General features: G+C 42.2%; 1 protein-coding gene across 1 annotated transcript; it reads right to left on the minus strand.

The window, feature by feature from the left end:
* Positions 1-1,341: 1,341 nt before the first annotated feature.
* Positions 1,342-13,434, minus strand: ACADS (acyl-CoA dehydrogenase short chain). Its single transcript, XM_073629287.1, has 10 exons — positions 13,278-13,434; positions 13,052-13,200; positions 10,042-10,191; positions 7,436-7,547; positions 5,869-6,020; positions 2,718-2,888; positions 2,506-2,643; positions 2,320-2,415; positions 2,176-2,232; positions 1,342-1,757 (listed from the first exon to the last, which is right to left on the minus strand). Exons 1-10 carry the CDS (start codon positions 13,327-13,329, stop codon positions 1,605-1,607), a joined length of 1,230 nt encoding a protein of 409 aa, XP_073485388.1. The 5' UTR covers positions 13,330-13,434; the 3' UTR covers positions 1,342-1,604.
* Between the last annotated feature and the right edge of the window lie 6,160 nt (positions 13,435-19,594).

Here is a 19,594-nt window from a genome sequence, read left to right on the forward strand (position 1 = left end):
ATTAATTTTGATGTTGGGAATTTATCACACTGGACTATAATAACATATTTTTATATTACAGTACTTTATTAATGTACTGTCACTTTTATCATTATTTAGAACCAAGCATATACATAAACTATGTATATGTTGTAAGGGACAGCTATGGTTTTTGTTAAAGTAGAAGTTCACCCTAACACTAAAATCCCTGTATCTACAGACATCTACGATCTAACACTAACCTATCTAGCCCCGTAAAGATGAAATCAGTATACATACTTTTTTTTTTTTTTTAAGCCAATCCCACCCCACGCTGAGCTGTCAGCCACGGCTTCACTGTGGAGGCCGGTGCAGAAGACACTACTGACAATGGAAGCCCCATAGTAAGGCTATGGGTAATGTCACTCCCCATTCATTTCACAGCCATTGTCAGCTGTGTCCTCTGCAGAGCTTTCGCCGCTGGAGACAGGATTGGTCTGGCTTAAAAAAAAAAAAAAAAAAGTATGTATACTGATTTCTTCTTTACATGGATGTCTGTAGACACAGGGATTTTATTGTTAGGCTAGACATAATACTTTAAAGCAGGGGTCCACCTATCTATCGTTTTGTTTTTTTTTTTAGTTCATTCACAAACTTTTCTTCTCAGCATTACATACTCACATATTGTGTGTAATATGTCCGCCTGTGTCAGATTTCGTCGGAAAGAATAACTTATATTATTCACTGCAGGCGGTTTCCATCTTCATTGTGGGCATTTGAAGCCCACAAGCATTTATTTCCTGGATGTGGTGAATGCTGTGATCCCAGCATTCACCGCTCGTTCCCGCACATGCTCAGTGGCATCCTGGGGAGCCTGAGACTAGCTCCCAGGAGTCTGGGAGAGGCTAGAAACACGCCTACTCCCACGGGAGGAGAACCAGGAAGTGCAAAGAAGAATACCAGGAAGTGCAAAGAAGGTAATTACAGCGATTTAAATTTTTTTAAACGGCATGTCAGCATCTAGGCAGTTAAGAGAATACATACAGATATTGTTCAAAATTTGGGTGGAACCCCGCTTTAAGATTGTCTGATTTTGGTATAGGCGCCAAACACTCATTTATTGTTTTATTAATTGAAGGCAACAGGCACTCTGCAGCAGGGAAGTACACTGTGTGGCACTGAAAAGAAAGTTTGTTCCACACAGACCCAATTTTTTTTTTATTTTTCATACCTGCACCAGTCCACTATCGACAGCAGTGTGGTATAGTTCATGTCTGGTATCTGAGTGTCCCCGTTTGGCTCTTCAGAGTATCTTGTGTTCCATTCTAGGTTATATTTCAGACCAGAGAGACTTTATATCGCTCTATACAAAGAATGCTGGGCAAAGGATATTAGCGCTGAATAGTGAACTCAGGCTTGTATATTATTCCATATGCAAGACAAATCAGTTTAAAAAAAATGGTAAAAAAAAGCCTTCATCTAAAAACAGAACAACAATTTTTCAAAATCGTATTTGTGCAAAGTTCGTCGACTGGGCACTTTATGATTATCTTTGTTCATTGCAACCATTAAAATTTTTTTTTTTACTCCCCCAGAAGTAATATTTCACAATTAAGGCTTTGGCAAGTCATTCATAGTGCAGTATATTACTGCTGGTATTCCTTCACTAACTGGTTGGCTATCACCAGTCTCTGTATTTCACTAGTGCCTTCGTAGATCTCTGTGATTCGAGCATCTCTGTAGTGACGTTCAGCTGGCATCTCAGTCACATATCCCATCCCTCCAAGGATCTGAATAGCCTAAAAAGATGAGTAATACAAAAAAAATCAGCAATATAGCATTACTACACATAACTGGCTGCTAAATTAAAATGCTATAATGCTTAGACTTTGGGATAGCCTAAAAAAAAAAAAAAAGCAAATCATGTTGCACGTGTATGCAAGACCAGATGAATACTTTAGATTCTGAAATCTGGATGAATTCTGCAGCTCTCACAGAAGGGATGTCAACTCTGCAGAGAAACTTGCCTGCTGGGGTTTAGATGTACTCAGTACTACAGAGCATGCCAGCATCCCTTTCCATTGGGCATTTATATATAGCTTGCAATTCTATACAATCTTTAAAAAAAATAAATAAATAAATAAATAAATAATAATAATAGTTCCTAATTTTATATAGTAGAGCTGTAGAAGGTGGCCTGACAAATAAAAAAGGTACCTGATGGGAAATCCGTGTTGCAGCCTCTGATGCTGCTAGTTTGGCCATTGCTGCCTCCTAGAATAAATACATGAAATAAATGAACTAAAAGAACAGTCAGACATCCTATCACTGTGTTAAAGCTCTGTAGATATCAAAGCTCACCTTAGTATAAGGTTTCTTATTATCCTTTAGCATTGCAGCTCTCCATGTGAGGAGTCTGGCACTTTCTAAAGCTAGGGCCATATCCGCCAACTTAAACTAAAATGTTCACAGGAAAATAAATAAATAAAAAGTGCATAAGGCAGGTGCATATTTAATTAAATATTTTTTCGATGTAAAGCATCTCACCTGTATAGCTTGCAGTTTGGTGATAGGTGCTCCAAATGCAATTCTCTTCTCTGCATAGTCTACTGCACAGTCAAGAGCTGCCTGAGCAATACCCAGGGCCTGAGATGCAATGCCAATCCGGCCAGCATCTAAAGTTTGCTAAAGAAAAAAAAATGAGTAAGAAAAGCAGTGTGCACAATACCGACACGTAGCCTATACCCTGTTACAGTCACCATAGCAATTTTGAAGCCCATTCCAGGTTTTCCAAGAAGATTCTCACGTGGTATCCGGCAATCTTCAAAGATTAAATTTGCTGTGGAGGAAGCCCTGATCCCCAGCTTATCTTCCTTCTTCCCAAGTGAAAGACCTGGTGATGGCATCTCAACCAAGAAGGCACTAATACCCTGCAAAATAAAGCAGTGATAATAGTGCTGACTTTCATAAAAAATTATAATATAGTAGTAACAGCTGTGCTAAATGCCCATATCTATCAGGCTTGCCTATGACTGTGGATGGTCAAATCTTCTGCATTATGGGCCATTCAGCTCAGCAAGAGAACCACCAAACTGCCCAAGCTATGAGGATATGGAGGGTTTATACTGAAGAAACAAGTTTTATCCAATGAGAGCAAAAATAAGCATAAGTAATAGGCTGTCCCTTTCATTTCCTTTTTTATTTTAAGGTTCACTTTCAGGAGTCAAAGTGCTTATTTATACTTTATATCAGGGGTCTTCAAAACTCTCTAAACAAAAGAGCCAGTTTACTGTCCTTCAGACTTAAGGGGGGGACGGATTGTGGCCATTGGGAGTAAAATTGTCCTGGCACCAGTGGGAATAAACAGGGCATCGTTGGCGTCAGTGGGAGGAATGGTGCCCCCAGCATTGGCGTCAGTGGGAGGAATGGGGCCCCCATCATTGGCGCCAGTGGGAGGAATGGGGCCCCCATCATTGGCGCCAGTGGGAGGAATGGGGCCCCCATCATTGGCGCCAGTGGGAGGAATGGGGCCCCCATCATTGGCACCAGTGGGAGGAATGGTGTCCTGTTGTTGAGGTCAGTGAGAGGAAATGCATTGCAAGGGCCGGATAAAGGCAAGCAAAGGGCTGTATCCGACCCCCAGGCCACAGTTGAGACCACTGCTTTATATGATTAATTATTGAAACATTAAAGTAGGGATGGATAAAATTACTGTAGCAGCCAGAAAATAACAGGTACTTTCATGTCTTAGACAACATATGCTTCTACATACAATAGAAAGGCATCAAAACCTTGGGTGCCAATATACAATGGGTATAGAAAAGAATCACCTCCCTTTAAAATAATTACATTTTGTTGCTTTGCAGCCTGACAAAGACAAAACACAGTTTGTGTACCTCCTTTTGTCCAAAGGAGGTACTGAACAAAGACTGACTTCCAAAGCAATCGTGTTGTGATTCACCACCACCATCCACAATCTATGTGTTAACCAAAAAGCAGTATTAAGCCTGTATAATGCCTTTCTTTAATCCTCCAAGGCGGTAAGTAGATAGGTTACCACCAGATCACAGACTATTCTCTATTTCTCCAGGTTATATGGTTCTCAAAAAAAATTTGAAAAAAATAAATAAATAATTGGCCATCATTGCGCAAAATTCCTGACGACACATTTATGCGAAATGCGTTGAGGCCGGCTGTGCGACTGACGTATTTTCCTGCCGAACGTACCGCACTGAGATTGAAACTTGAAACGCACGATGGCTCCTGGTAGTATCATGGCCATTACTGGCAATATTGGAACTCTGGACAGACTCAGTGCCAGTCTAAGGCACACATACATGTGAGTGTAAACTTTATGATCTTTTAACCATTAAAGTGTGGAATTTTGCACAATGATGGCCAATTTAGTTTTTTGAGAACCATATAGAACTGGAGAAATATAAGAGCATAGTCTGATCTGGTGGAAACCCATCTACTTACCAGTTTGGAGGATTAAAGAGAGGCATTATACAGGCTTGTTTAATACTATTTTTTGGTAAGCACATAGATTGGATGGTGGTGGTGAATCACAACACGATTGCTTTGGAAGTCACCCTTTGTTCAGCATGGTGGATTAACTCCTTTGGACTTTATGGTTTACTTAATAATTTTATAATTGGGACTTTTATGACTTGCTAAACATGGTTTTTGATTTTTCCTCAAGAATTTGACGGTATTTTGTCCCTTCCATTTTTTTTCCTTGTATCCTGACAAGTGCTCCAGTCCCTGCTGCAGAGAAACAACCCCATAACAGATTACCACCGCCATGCTTTACTCTAGAAATAGATTTATTTGGATGGTGAGCTGTATTGGATTTCCAGACATACCATTTGGTGTTGAGGCCAAATAATAAAATTTTAGTCTCATCTGACCACAACACCTTTTTCCATGTGACCTTAGAATCTTCAAGGTGCGTTTTGGCAAAGCCTGTCGTGACTGCATGTGGCCTTTATCCAGGAGTGGCTTTTGCAACCATCCTATACAAGCCACATTTGTGGAGAATGTGACATTGCTGTCACATGCACACAATGACCACTCTTTGATATAAATTCCTGCAACTGCCTCAAAGTTGCTGTAGGCCTCTTGGTAGCCTCTCTGACCAGTTTCCTCCTGGCTCTGTCATCCAGTTTGAAGCAACGTCCTGTTCCTGGGATGGTCTCTGTGTTGTACCAAATACCTTCCAATTCTTATTATAAGACTTCAATGTGCCTTTAGGATTGATAATGTTTTTGTATTCACCTCCTGACTTGTGCCTGTCCACAACTTTATCCCGGAGATCTTTTTGACAGTGCCTTGCCACCCATAGTTGATGGTTTGCCTCAGTTTGACTACCAGGGACTGAAATGCTCCAGGAAAGCTCTCTTCATGCTGAGTGAATCAAAATGACCACAGTTGAAATTCAAATGGCTTTGTGTGCCATTGAGGTGATTAGCTACACCTGATTGAGTTTACATTCATTCATTTTTAGGAGGGAGTGATTCTTTTTCCAACTCAGCGATTCAGTTTGGATTTTTTTTTTCTGACATGCTGGTGTTATATCTTTCACTTGGATGTTATAAGTTGCACTGAGAAAATACAGTTGGATAAAACAAAAACTGTGTGTCTTCATTTCAGGCTGAAAAGCAACAAAATGTGATTCTTTTCTATACCCACTGTAAATGTCTGCATTGGCTCTCGGTCTTTGAAAGAAAATAAATGGAATCCACGAGTAACATGCTATTAGTGCCCTAGGATTTTCTAGAAGTATTAACTTTCAGGACACAAGCATTATGTAAAGGATTAGCACAAATTACAGTGAATGTTTTAAGATAGAAGGGATATTTTTTTGGAATAAAAAGCCTGCCTCTGTCATAAAAAAATTGGAATACATACCTTGTGTTTCAAGGACTTGTCTGTTGTTGCAAAGACAACAGTTGCAGAAGCATCCCATGCATTTGTGATCCAGGATTTAGTCCCATTTAGCACCCAGTGATCCCCATCCAGCCTGGCGACTGTGCTTGCTGCTCCAGCATCGCTGCCATTACCTATAGAGGATTACTAGGTTAGTAAGATAGGCAGAATGCTTGGGAACTACTGGGAACAAAATGTTTCTCATATTTTTGTATTTAAATTATTGTGGCATTTTGATTTGATCTCTGCGACAGGCAATTTGTTGTACAAACACTGCTGGTTGGACTCTCCAGTTTCTGTCTGTAGCTTCATTCTTCTTCCTAACTTGTGTTGCATGGTATGATCACTAGCAGCACTCGAAATAGGAAAGGAACTTTTTTGTACACTTGTCAGATAAATTATTACCAAGATGACAAGCAAAACTGCCAATATTAAAGAGTAATGCCGTGTACACACAAGGGGAATGTCCGACAGAAAAAGTCAGACGGGAGCTTTTCATTGTATATTCCGATCGTGTGTATGCCCCATCGGACTTTTTACGTAGAAAATTCTGATGGACCTAGAAAGAGAACATGTTCTAAATTTTTCCGACTAAACCAATTCCTATCGGGAAAACCGCTCGTCTGTATGCTGTTCCGACTTACCAAAAACGACGCATGCTCTGAAGCAAGTACGAGACGGAAGCTATTGGCTACTGGCTATTGAACTTCTGTTTTCTTAGACCTGTCGTACGTGTTGTACGTCACCGCGTTCTGGACAGTTGGAATTTGGTGTGATCGTGTGTAGGCAAGACAGCTTGAGCGGAATTCCGTTGGAAACAAAATTCAGAGTTTATTCCGACGGGAAAACCAGTCGTGTGTACAGGGAATAACTCAACTTTTGTTGAGGTAAAAAAAAGTTCCCTCTGGGTAATCTATATGCATTGCAAAGATTTTAACAAACTTTGTTGCAGATTCCTACCTTTTGTTATTCTAAAGAAATAGCTGTTCGTGTCCATGTGCAAAACGAACGTGAATGGGAGTGATTTTATAATGATCAATTAACTGCTGCAATTGCAGGGTTCTAATGAGGAAAGTGGCAGCGTCTCAATCCCTTTAGATGCCATTTCCCTTTGGGAGCATCTTATTAAAAATGAAATTCTTGCTGCAGATGATGCCCAAAATATGACTTGTATCTTAGTGCAGACTTCTGGGAAAATCAGTAAGCCAATCACACAAGCAGGAGATGACATTCCTGGGAGGCGTTCTGTACACCATCTGTTTACAGAACGCCTCCAGGTTGCGATATTGCATTTTACAGAAAATTACAGGTCTGCAAATTGAAAAGGAAAGGTCATTTTAACATTAAATTCCAATATGACTTGTGTGGCAACTGTATATGCTATGTTAATTTTTTTTTATTTGCAATTTTTTCCCCCATTAAAGCAAACTATGCAGAAGGAAAGTGCAGGAACACCAACCACTGCCTACATTTTTTTCCACCTGCATGGCTGTTAAGAAAGACCAAGGAAGTGCCTAAAGATTTGTTCTCATACACCAATTTCACATACCTGGTTCACTCAGCGAAAAGCAGCCAATCTTATCTCCACTGCAATATGGAGTAATCCACTTTCTTTTCTGATCTTCTGTTGCATTTTTCAGGATCGGCCCTAAATAAAGAGACTAAGGGAAATAATAACACTAGTTAATTCTTCTAAGAAATAGTGTGTATGAAACTCAAACAGTTAAAGGCTTGGCTCACATCTACGTGAAATAGTTTGTTTGGGTCAATCTGACTTAAGAAATATGTCCGCTGTCAGCACAAGCATCAGCTACATACAGTGCTGTGTTCCAACAGTGGTACAAGGACTTCCCATCCCCCGAACAAAATCTGGTCAGACTGAGCACTACTCAGCCTTCCACTTTTATGAATGAATACAAGGCCCCCTCTGGTTGGCCGTGGTGGAGATCGCAACATTATCTACCTACTTCTCCACCTCAGTCAGTCCTTTAAAAGGAAGCCTTGTATTCACTCAAATCACTATAAGGCTTCTTGTGAATGGTGCTCAGCCAGACTATTTTGTTCTAGAAATAGGATGGGAAGTCCTCGTACTACTGCCAGAATACAGAGCTGTATACTATATCTAGATGATGCTACAGTGTATACAGCACTGACAGCAAGCACATTTCTTCATAATGGAAATTTTGTTTGGGCCAGCTTGGTCCAAATTAACTAAAGTAACTATTTTTAACCTCTGGACATGTGACGGACTTCTATATTGTCAAAAGTATTGGGTCGCAGGCACTGATGTCAGATGAGAAGGCCTGGCTCACAGCCTCCGCTCTAATTCATCCCAAAGGTGTTCTACCGGGTTGAGGTCAGGACTCTGTGCAGGCCATTCAGGCTCCTCCACCCCAAACTCGCTCATCCATGTCTTTATGGACCTTGCTTTTTGCACTGGTGTGCAGTCCTGTTGGAACAGGAAGGGGCCATCCCCAAACTGTTCCCACAAAGTTGGGAGCACGAAATTGTCCAAAATGTCTTGGTATGTTGACTCCTTAAGAGTTCCCTTCACTGGAAACTAAAGGGCCAAACCCAATCCCTGAAAAATAACCCCACACCATAATCCCCATTACACCAAATTATTTGGACCAGTGCACAAAGCAAGGTCCATAAAGGTCATGAATGAGCAAGTTTTGGGTGGAGGAACTTCACTGGCCTGCACAGAGTCCTGATCTCAACCCGATAGGACACCTTTGGGAAGAATTTGAGCAGAAACTGCAAGCCAGGCCTTCTCGTCCAACATCAGTGCCTGACCTCACAAATGCGCTTCTGGAAGAATGGTCAAACATTCCCATAGACACCCCTAAACCTTGTGGACAGCCTTCCCAGAAGAGTCGAAGCCGTTATAGCTGCAAAGGATGGGCCAACTCAATATTCAAAACTACGGACTGAGACTGGGATGCCATTAAAGTTTGTGTGTGTGTGTAAAGGCAGGCGTCCCAATAATTTTGACAATATAGTGTACATCAAGTACCACAAACTACTATCACTGGGGACAATATGTCACTCTTATCCAGTTCGTCCAACTAGATATTCTTTTGACTTTGTTACAGATTTTATCTTTCTTCGGCTTTGTTGCTTGCATCTTGACTTTCATCACCCCTATGCAAATACTTTCAGTGCTGGATTAAAAGGTATTTGTTCACAATGATCAAATCAGGTGTCTTATTTTCAGATCTGAAATGAAAAGTCAACACAGGATTGGCTCTTTGGACCTTCTTTTCCTATGACAATGGTTTACAGAGTAATACATGCAGAATTATATTTATTTATACTGCCACACAATTACACATATGAGCACAGTGAAATGTACATCTTGATTATTTGTTCTGCTAAGATGCTACTAGCAACAATCCTATGTTTCTGTACATTTTCTCCACTAAATGTGCAAAACACAAACCCTCAATTCAAACAAAAGGCAAAATATTTTTGTTCATATTGGATAGAGTACAGGAATAATAAAAACCTGACGGGTTCTAATCCTCTCCACTCTATCCATAGCTTTAAAAAAAAAAAAAAGTTTTGCTCTTAGTTATATTTTTAAAGCAGTGCTAAACATAATAGCAAACATTATAATGCAGCTTTCCAATTCTTATATGTGCTTGCTGCATTAGTTTTTCCCCTTTATTTTCACCTAGTGATCCAGTCAGTTTTTCAAAAGAACAAGCTGTTCAGGAGATGTAGCAGAGGGTTGAGACAAACCATTTACCACTGACAGGGGTGCTTACAATGATCAGCTCTCATTTAAAACCTTTATCCCAAAAGGAAAATAACTGCTGTAACTGCTCATAAAGTGTTAACTGGAAGTCAGCTTCAATTTGTTAGTGTATCTAGATTCTCATAGTGCAACTAGCATTCCCCAAGACCGACAATGCTGCTATACAAAATGTGCCCCATGTGTTTCTTCAAAGAGGGGGGGGGGGGGGGGGACTAAAAAAAAGAAAACAAATGCAAGCACCAAATCTGATGACTGTCAAGCTGCAATATATTACATTTTTGGTATTGGGTTTAATACCCCTTTATTGTATACATGTACAAAGCGTGCAAAAGCAATTTTTATAATATTCACTTTTCATTTGACCCAGTCCAAATGGATTTATTTCATATTCTCACATTATTGACACTCATGATGACCCCAGTGGAAGCGCATCCTCGGCTGATTTCTTCCACAGCAATTGAATAAGCCAAGTAATCAAGACCTGCACCACCAAGCTCCTCTGGGACATCCACAGCCAGCAATCCCATCTGCCCCATTTGTCGGACCTAGAGAATAAAAATGGTAAAAAGGTTAAGGCCCATTTAACATTGCATGTGTTCCTAAGGCCCAACAAGCTATTCCTGACACCCAAGGCAAAAAGAGCATATTAGGCAAAACACAGGATGCTTGGCAACGTTCACTTAGCACTGCATTGTGATGCCTCAAAATTAAAGTATACTGGTTATCTGAAATATATAATGCAATCAGGCCCAAGAATCATAAACATTGGGACAAAACCTATGGGTGCTTCTAAAACCAGTCCTTGAGTACATGAGACATTTAAATTGGAATTCAATTTTTTAGCACTTCAGCTGTTCTCCATTAAATAGGTATTAAAACATTTAGAAACTTTTAGGGAACATTTAGGGAATTTGTTCTACATTAAAGTGGATGTAAACCCAATGTCATCCTTTCTAAACTACTGCCATAGGGGTTATCTATAAGGATATAGATGCCTCCTGCATGTATCTTTACCTGTCAAATGTCTCCCCTCTGTCTGTTATGAGACCTGAAAAACTGCAGATTCTGTGGGCGGGTCTGTTGTCTGGAGCTCGGTGGGTGGAGTCATGATGTCAGTAGACTCCCCGCCCACCTCTACACTCCCCTTGTCAATATGCATTTTCTCCTGTGTGTTTCTTACACTGAACTTCTGCTATGATCTCTAACATCCAGTGAAAAGACAGGAAAGTAACCACATGACTTCAGCATGCCAAATCATGCTGAGGTATGGAACAGCCAATCCTTGCAGAGCTGCTGAAGAAAGGAGTGGGGGGTGGGAATTAAAAAAATAATGCATGTCTTAGGCTAGTGCACGAGATCTGTAAATCACCTGTCACTCACAGCAAGGGGGAGGATTTGACAAAGTTTTTCTCTGTTTGTCAAGTTTTATCTCACTGAACAATAAAAGAGGATTGCTCAGAGTTGGATTAACTCTTTGTGGCAAGACTGGGCTCAAATGATAGGAAATCTTATACTCTACAGTATGATATAAAAAAAAATTTGGGTTTACATCCACTTTAAGGCCCAACTCCATTTATCCTGTTATCCTACACTCCAACAGCGGCTGCATAGATCTCACACCTGATGTGTTATACAGCCATTGAGGACAAGGCTTTTCTTATACAGTACATGCACCCTCCATTCCAGACTTGAGTGCATTGCCTACTGAGTGTTTTTATGTGTTGACTTAATAGAAAAAAAAATATATATATATATATATATATATAATATATATTGACTGCAGTATGGGGCTTCCCTGTGCTGCCGTTTGTCCTTTTTACAGATTACAGACAAAAATCACACTAGGATTGGACTGAAACAAGTACACACTATAAAGGGAATATGCTTTGTTCATTTTTCATTTGAAGGTTTACAACCACTTTAACCGCTTCAGCCCTGGAAGATTGTATCACCTTCGTTACCAGAGCACTTTTTACAATTCGGCACTGCGTCGCTTTAACTGACAATTGCACAGTTGTGCAACGTTGTACCCAAAGAAAAATAGCCTTCCCCCCCCCCCAAATAGAGCTTTTTTTGGCGGTATTTGATCACCTCTGCGGTTTTTTTTTTGTGCTGTAAATAACATTTAAAAAAAAGCGTAAATTTAGAAAAAAAAAAAAGTTTTTTACTTTTTGCTATAATATCCAAAATAATGGTCCCCCACCGTGCAGGGGTTTCGTCCAGCAGAGCCATTCTGCCGACATATATTGGCGTGAGCCGGTGGTTAAAATCAGTGAGATTAGTTCCGCTTTCAGGGATGTGATAGAGATCTATCTATACATCTCTATCTCTCATGGCCTGTACCCCATGGTGTCCCACAGAGATCTCTCTGATCTGTAACTGGGGGGAAGAGTCAGTCATATGACTTTGACAGGTTGCACGGGGCTGAATAGGTTAAAAAAAAAAAATCAATTGATTCTGTACAGCATGCATGAGAAGGCTCCAGTGCCAGTGTGCTATCGAACAGTGACCTTTGTTGAAAAGTGCCCTCACATGAGTAGTACGGAAGGCCACTCCAGCTGATTTCCCCATCAGCTGGCGTGTCGTCACCATAACGCATATCATAGGAGGCATTTTTTGATAGGAGATACCATTTGACGGGCAGAATCGAAAGCTATGCAAACAGCGGCAGAAGACCGTAGTTGTCAGATTGTGCCTCTCTGTTGCGGCGCGGCTTTACTGTATGCTCACGGCCTGGTTTTGTCTGTGTTGCAGGGCAAGTTTTGCCTGTGTCTAAGGGCGGGTTGCAACACAGACAAAACCCGCCTTGCAACAGCGAGGCACAATCTGACAACTACGGTCTCCCTCTGCTGTTTGCATAGCTTTCAATTCTGCTTGTCAAATGGTATCTCCTGTCCAAAAACGCCTCCTGCGATGTGTGCATGGTTACGGCACGCCAGCTGATCGGGAAATCAGTTGGAGCGGTCTTCCGTACCGTGCATGCATGGGCACTTTTCGATAGCACCCCGGCTAATGTACAGGTATGGGGTATATTATGACAGAACACTGCAGGTGGCTCACCTAAACTTTATTAGGTGTTAATTGTTTAAGCCTGGGGTGAGTACTATGGTTGCCACCTCATCCCTTTAAATCCAAACACATATTAATTACACAGGTTCTGTGGGTGATTAAGGTGGTCATTAAACTCACTCAGTGCCTCATCTGCATTTAATTAGCCTCAGAACCTGTGTAAAGGTGTTCGGGTTTAAAGGGATGAGGTGTCAACTCTAGTGAGTACGTAGATGGTCATCATGACTGTGACCAGCCTGCGGTGATGACAAATCACAGGGTAATAGGCATGCCAGCACCTGGCCTATCACTGGGTGAAAGGGCACAGAGGGTGACATTGACAGGCCTCTATCACACCTGATCCTGCGGAAAGCGGTGCTCTCTGTCCAGCTGAGCGGCTATAGGTTGCAGCTCCTTCTCGGCGAACTCCCGGCATGTGTCCCGCAGCATGCGGTGTGTATCAGGCAGCTCGGCGCTCTGGTAGACGGTGTGCAGGCAGCGGGAAGCTGTGGGGACATACAACACAGAGGTCAGCCGGGCTCCGGCGGTCAGCACAACGTTACATTATTCACTCCGTGCTTACCTGAATGAAGCGGCCGCCAAGCGCGGCACACAACCGTCAGTCCACGGTACATGTTTTCTATACTCTAACCGTACACACCGGGAGGACGGCCGCTTCGGATGACGTCAGCGCCTTTGGTCCGCCTGTCGATGACGTTCCGGATAGTCCCGCCCCACTCAGAGGCGTAAAGCACGTAATAGTTGTAAACACAATGCACGTGTTTTCAAAGACGGGGCTCCGCCTACCTCAGACATCTGCTTCAACATATCTCCTCCCCAACCTTTTTCTTAATAATCAGTTCTACATCGGCTTCGACTGTTTCATTGCCAGAGCTGGTTTTGTGCTCTATGCACACCTATAAGGCGCTTGTACACTGCCCATAAAGCGCCAGAGGCTTTTGCAGCGCTTTTTTTTTTTTTTTTGAAGGGCACTCAAAAGAACCATTTTGAAGCGCTTTTGAGGCACTTCCTGTTCATTTCAATAGAAAGAGCAATTTTTTAGCGTTCCAAACTCCAAAGTAGGGATGAGCCAAACAGCCCCCGGTTCGGTTCGCAACAGAACATACCGAACGGGCAAAAAATTGGTCAGAACACGAAAAACATGAAAAATCAAAAGTGCTCATTTTAAAGGCTTATATGCAAGTTATTGTCACAAAAAGTGTTTGGGGACCTGGGTCCTGCCCCAGGGGACATGCATCAAGGCAAACATTTTTTTAAAAATGGAAGTTTTTTCGGGAGCAGTGATTTTTTTTTTAATGCTTAAAGTGAAACAATAAAAATGAAATATTCCTTTAACCCCTTGCCAACCGGCTCACGCCGAAATACATCGGCAGAATGGCAAATACAGGCATATTAATGTACCTGTACATTGCCTTTTAAGATGCGGCATTGTGGGCGCGCGCCCGCCACGAGCTCCGTGAGTGTGGTCGCGGGTCCCGTGGACTCGATGTCCGCGGAGGTACCCGCGATCGTCTCATGGAGAGGAAGACGCGGGGAAATTCTGATGTAAACAAGCATTTCCCCATTCTTCCTAGTGACAGGACACTGATCACAGCTCCTTGTGATCGGGATCTGTGATCAGTGTCGTGTCACACATAGCCCCTCCCCCCCACAGTTAGAATCACTCCCTAGGACACACTTAACCCCTGCAGCACCCCCTAGTGGTTAACACCTTCACTGCAAGTCACATTTACACAGTAATCAGTGCATTTTTGATCGCTGTATAAATGTGAATGGTCCCAAAATAGCGCCAAAAGTTTCTGATCTGCCCGCCATAATGTCGCAGTCACGCTAAAAATTGCAGATTACCGCCATTACTAGTAAAAAAAAATTTATATATATAGATATGCCAAAAAACTATCCCCTATTTTGTAGACGCTATAACTTTTGCGCAAACCGATCAAACACTTATTGCAATTTTTTTTTAACAAAAATATGTAGAAGAATACGTATCCTAAACAGGAAAAAATTGTTTTTTTGTATATTTTTTGGGGATAGTTATAGCAAAAAGTAAAAAAATTGCGTTTTTTTTTTCAAAATTGTCGTTCTTTTTTTGTTTATAGTGCAAAAAAAAAAAAAAAACGCAGAGGTGATCAAATACCACCAAAAAAAAAGGAAAAAAAGGACGTCAATTTTGTTTGGGAGCTACGTCGCACAGCCGCGCAGTTGTCAGTTAAAGCGATGCAGTGCCAAATCGCAAAAAATGCTCTGGTCTTTGGCCAGCCAAATGGTACGGGGCTGAAGTGGTTAAATATCGTGCCTGGGGGTGTCTATAGTATGCCTGTAAAGTGGCACATTTTTTCCGTGTTTAGAACAGTACCACAGCAAAATGACGTTTCTAAAGGAAAAATTGTCATTCAAAACTGCTCGCGGCTGTAATGAATTGTTGGGTCTCGGCCATATAGATACAGATAATTGAAAATAAAAAAGAGCATGGGATCCCCCCCCCCCCATTACCAGGCCCCTTGGGGATGGGTATGAATATTAAGGGGAACCGCAAATCAAAATTAAAAAAAAAAATTGCGTGGGGGTCCCCCGAAAATCCATACCAGGCCCTTCGGGTCTGATATGAATATTAAGGGGAACCCTGCGCCAAATTTTTTAAAAAATGGCATGGGGGTCCCCCCCAAAATCCATACCAGACCCTTCTCCGAGCACGCAACCTGGCAGGCCACAGGAAAAGAGTGGGGGCGAAAGAGCGCCCCCCCCCCCGGACCGTACCAGGTCATATGCCCTCAACATGGGGAGGGTGCTTTGGGGTAGCCACCCAAAGCACCTTGTCCCCATATTGATGGAGAGAAGGGCCTTATCCCCACAACTCTTGCCCGGTGGTTGTGGGGGTTTGCAGGAGGGGGGCTTATCGGAATCTGGAAGCCCCCTTTAACAAGGGGACCCCCAGATCCCAGCCTCCCCCCCTGTGTGAATTGGTAACTGGGTACAAATATACCTCTACCATTTCACAAAAAAGTGTCAAAATGGTACAAAAGACAAGACACAGCTTGGGATAAGTCCTTTATTAAAAAATAAAAATGTCCCACAAAGTAAGTTCACGCCACCCGATGGACCGAAAAAAAAAAAAAAAAAAAGAAGTCGCGATCGACCCGCCTCCATGGGAGGCTCCCACCATCTGACGCGTCTTCACTGTGACAGCTCTTATATAACTGTGAGCGGGGCCACCCAGTGACGTAACCGGGTAACCCCGCCCCCTCTGACACCACGGGGAAGCCATGGGGAAGTCCCTATGGCATCAGAGGGCGGCGGGGTCACCCCGTTACATCACCGGGTGGCCCCGCCCTCAGTTACATAAGAACTGTCACAGCGAAGATGCATCGGACGGCGGGAGCCTCCCATGGAGGTGGGTCGGTCGCGCCTTTTTTTTTTTCGGTCTTTTGGGCGGCATGAACTTACTTCGTGGGACATGTTTATTTTTTTATTTTTTAATAAAGGACTTATCCCAAGCTGTCTTGTCTTTTGTACCATTTTGACACTTTTTTGTGAAATGGTAGGGGTACATTTGTACACCGTTACTAATTCACACAGGGGGGAGGCTGGGATCTGGGGGTCCCCTTGTTAAAGGGGGCTTCCAGATTCCGATAAGCCCCACCACCCGCAGACCCCCACAACCACCAGGCAATCAACATGGGGACAAGGTGCTTTGGGGGGCTACCCCAAAGGAACCTCCCCATGTTGAGGGCATGTGGCCTGGTACTGTTCAGGAGGGGGGGCGCTCTCTCGCCCCCCCCTCTTTTCCTGCGGCCTGCCAGGTTGTGTGCTTGGCTAAGGGTCTGGTATAGATTTTGGGGGGACCCCCACGCAATTTTTTTTTTCATTTTGGCACAGGGTTCCCCTTAAAATCCATTTCAGGTCTGGTATGTATTTTGGGGGGACCCCTACACCATTTTTTTTTAAAATTTGGCGCAGAGTTCTCCTTAATTTCCATATCAGACCCGAAGGGCCTGGTATGGATTTTAGGGGGACCCCCACGCAATTAAAAAAAAAAAAATTGATTCGGGGTTCCCCTTAATACTCATACCAGACCCAAAGGGTCTGTATCTATATTGCCAAGACCCGATAATTCATTACAGCCGTGATCAGTTTTAAAAGACAATTGTTCCTTTAGAAATTTAATTTTGCTGTGGTACTGTTCTAAACACAGGAAAAATGCACCACTTTACAGGCATACTATAGACACCCCCCAGGCACGATATTTAAAGAAATATTTCATTTTTATTGTTTCACGTAAAGCATTAAAAAAAAAAAAATATCACTGCTCCCGAAAAAACAGCCATTTTTTAAACATTTTTTTCATTGACACATGTCCCCTGGGGCAGGACCCGGGTCCTCAAACACTTTTTATGACAATAACTTGCACATACTGTAAGTCTTTAAAATTAGCACTTTTGATTATTCATGTGTCCCATAGACTTTAACGGTATTCTGGCAGCTTTCGAATTTGCCGCGAACGCCGCATATTGTTTGCTGTTCAGCGAACACCCGATGTACGAGTCGAACTTACGTTCGACTCGCACATCGGGCTCATCCCTACTCCAAAGATGCTGCTTGCAGTTTTTTCACAACCCTGCCACTTGCCCAGTGTGAAAGCATTAATTGATTTTAATGGAAATTGTTTTTTTTTTGTGAGCTTTTCAGGTGCTTTTTTTTTTTAGCGTGAAAGCGCCTCAGTGGGAAAGGGGTCTAACCACTTGACCTCCGGAAGATTTCCCCCCCACCCTTCCTGAGTAGACCATATTTTGTGATACGGCACTGCGCTACGTTAACTGACAATTGCGCGCCCCTGCGATGCTGTCCTTTTTTTCCCCACAAATAGAGCTTTTGGTGGTATTTGATCACAATTTGAAAAAAATGTAAATAATATTTTTTACTTTCTGCTATAAATATCCGGAAAAAAAAAAAACTTCATAAATTTAGGCCAATATGTATTCTGCTACATATTTTTGGTTAAAAAATCCCAATAAGTGTACATTGATAGGTTTGCACAAAAGTTATAGTGTCTACAAACTATGGGATTTTTATATATATATATTTTTTTTTATTTACTCAACGACTTATAGTAAGACTGCAATATTGCAGCGGACAAATTGGACACCTGACTTTTTTTGGGGACCAGTGACATTATTAAAGTGATCAGTGCTAAAAATATGCAGTTACTGTACTAATGACACTGGCAAGGAAGGGGCTAACATCAGGGGTGATCAAAGGGTTAACTGTGTGCCTAGCTAACGTTTCAGTGTAGTGGGGGAGGTGCTTTTACTAGTGGAAGGCATGGATCGGTGTTTCTACAGAAACACATGATCCATGTCTTCTGTACTGACAGAACGGCAATGTGCTTTGTTTACATCGGTACACTGACAGACGTCTGCCTAAATCACAGTGGGACCAAGTCACCGGCGATGGCGCACACTAATACCTGTAAGTGCAGGATCACGTGTATATAAGTGATCCTGCACAGTGCGGCCACCCTGTAGCAGTAAATCTGCTATGGGGCGGCCGACAAGTGGTTTTAAAAAAAATAATAATTTGAGACTGAAGGATTACAGAAGACCCCCAACTTTGATCTGTTTTCTGAAAGCAAAACAACCTAGAAAATAAAATCGTAGTTCCAATTTTTTATCCTGCACGATATTAGTGCAAAATTTCCATAAAAAATACACTCGTTCATTTTAGGGCACACATATGCAATAAATTACCATTTTTTTTTGTAAGATATAAAAGATAAGGTTGCTCTGAGTAAATAGATACCAAACCCTAAAATTGCGTGCACCTGTGAAATGGTGACAGAGTTCAGTACCCTAAATTTACCAAAGGTGATGCTTTAAAAGTCCCTACATGTCATCAGTTCAGTTAGCAATAATTCTATTACCAGAGCTTCTGTGTATGTGATGATTTTTTGGTGGCAGGTTCTCTTTAATGAGACACCAGGGGACTAAAGCCTTGTACACACCATCAGATTATCGGATGAGAGGTTGAACTAGGTGTCAGTCCAGGCTCCTGGGTGGATTCTAGCCATATGGTTGAGATCTTTCCCCAGCTTGGACCGCCTCTGTGACTTCAGCTCACTGTCAGCTGAAAACAGGTCATGAGGTATGCAGAGCAAACTGCACTTGTGCGATCCACTGGAGAAGTACAGCTGAGCTTTGGCTGTACTCCTTTAGGCCCCATTCACACCTGAGCATTTTGTAGCTTGAAGCCTCAAGCTACAAAACGCTCGAGGGGAAAAAATCCATTATTCTCTATGGAGATGGTTCACATCTCCACTCCAAGTCATCTGAATCCCAACGCCTGAAGCTCAAACAAGTTCAGGACCCTTTTTTGTCACTCAAATCTGGCAGATTTGGGCTTTTTTCACCCAGGAAGCAGATGAAAAAAATCTAAAAACATAGCAAAAAATGATGAAACAGATGATCATTTTTCCTATTGGCTAATTAAAAAAAACTGCCAAAGCTGGAAAACACTGCATGGAAATACGCGTGACAAAACGCCTGATAAACGCTCAAAAAACGCTACGCTCAGGTGTGAATGGGGCCTAAAAGTGGTTGTAAACCTCAAACATGAAATATGAATTTAGCATACCCCTCTAGTGTGTACTTGTCTCAATCTAGAGCACCAAGCATTCTCTGCTGCCTCATTCCTCTGCTATCAGCATGAATCACTTCTGATAAATTTTCCTGACACCAAGAGAAAAATGGTGATGGGGATGGCACAGTCTACGATTGACAGCCTTAGTTCTGTTCCTGTGCTCTGTGTAAAAGGGGGTGTGTCCCTTCCCTCCAATCAGATCTCATAACTGATGTACTTTCAACTCCCACCCTCTACTTTTCA

Source organism: Aquarana catesbeiana, linkage group LG01, assembly GCF_042186555.1.
Source record: "Aquarana catesbeiana isolate 2022-GZ linkage group LG01, ASM4218655v1, whole genome shotgun sequence".
NCBI classification, from domain to species: domain Eukaryota; kingdom Metazoa; phylum Chordata; class Amphibia; order Anura; family Ranidae; genus Aquarana; species Aquarana catesbeiana.

Excerpts from the sequence above, each read along its gene's own strand:
- ACADS (XM_073629287.1), bottom strand. The coding sequence starts at position 13,329 with ATGTACCGTGGACTGACGGTTGTGTGCCGCGCTTGGCGGCCGCTTCAT. Across the intron at positions 2,889-5,868 it reads ACAAGTCCTTGAAACACAAG|GGTATTAGTGCCTTCTTGGT; the intron begins GTATGTATTCCA and ends TTTATTTTGCAG. Across the intron at positions 2,233-2,319 it reads ATAAGAAACCTTATACTAAG|GAGGCAGCAATGGCCAAACT; the intron begins GTGAGCTTTGAT and ends TATTTATTCTAG.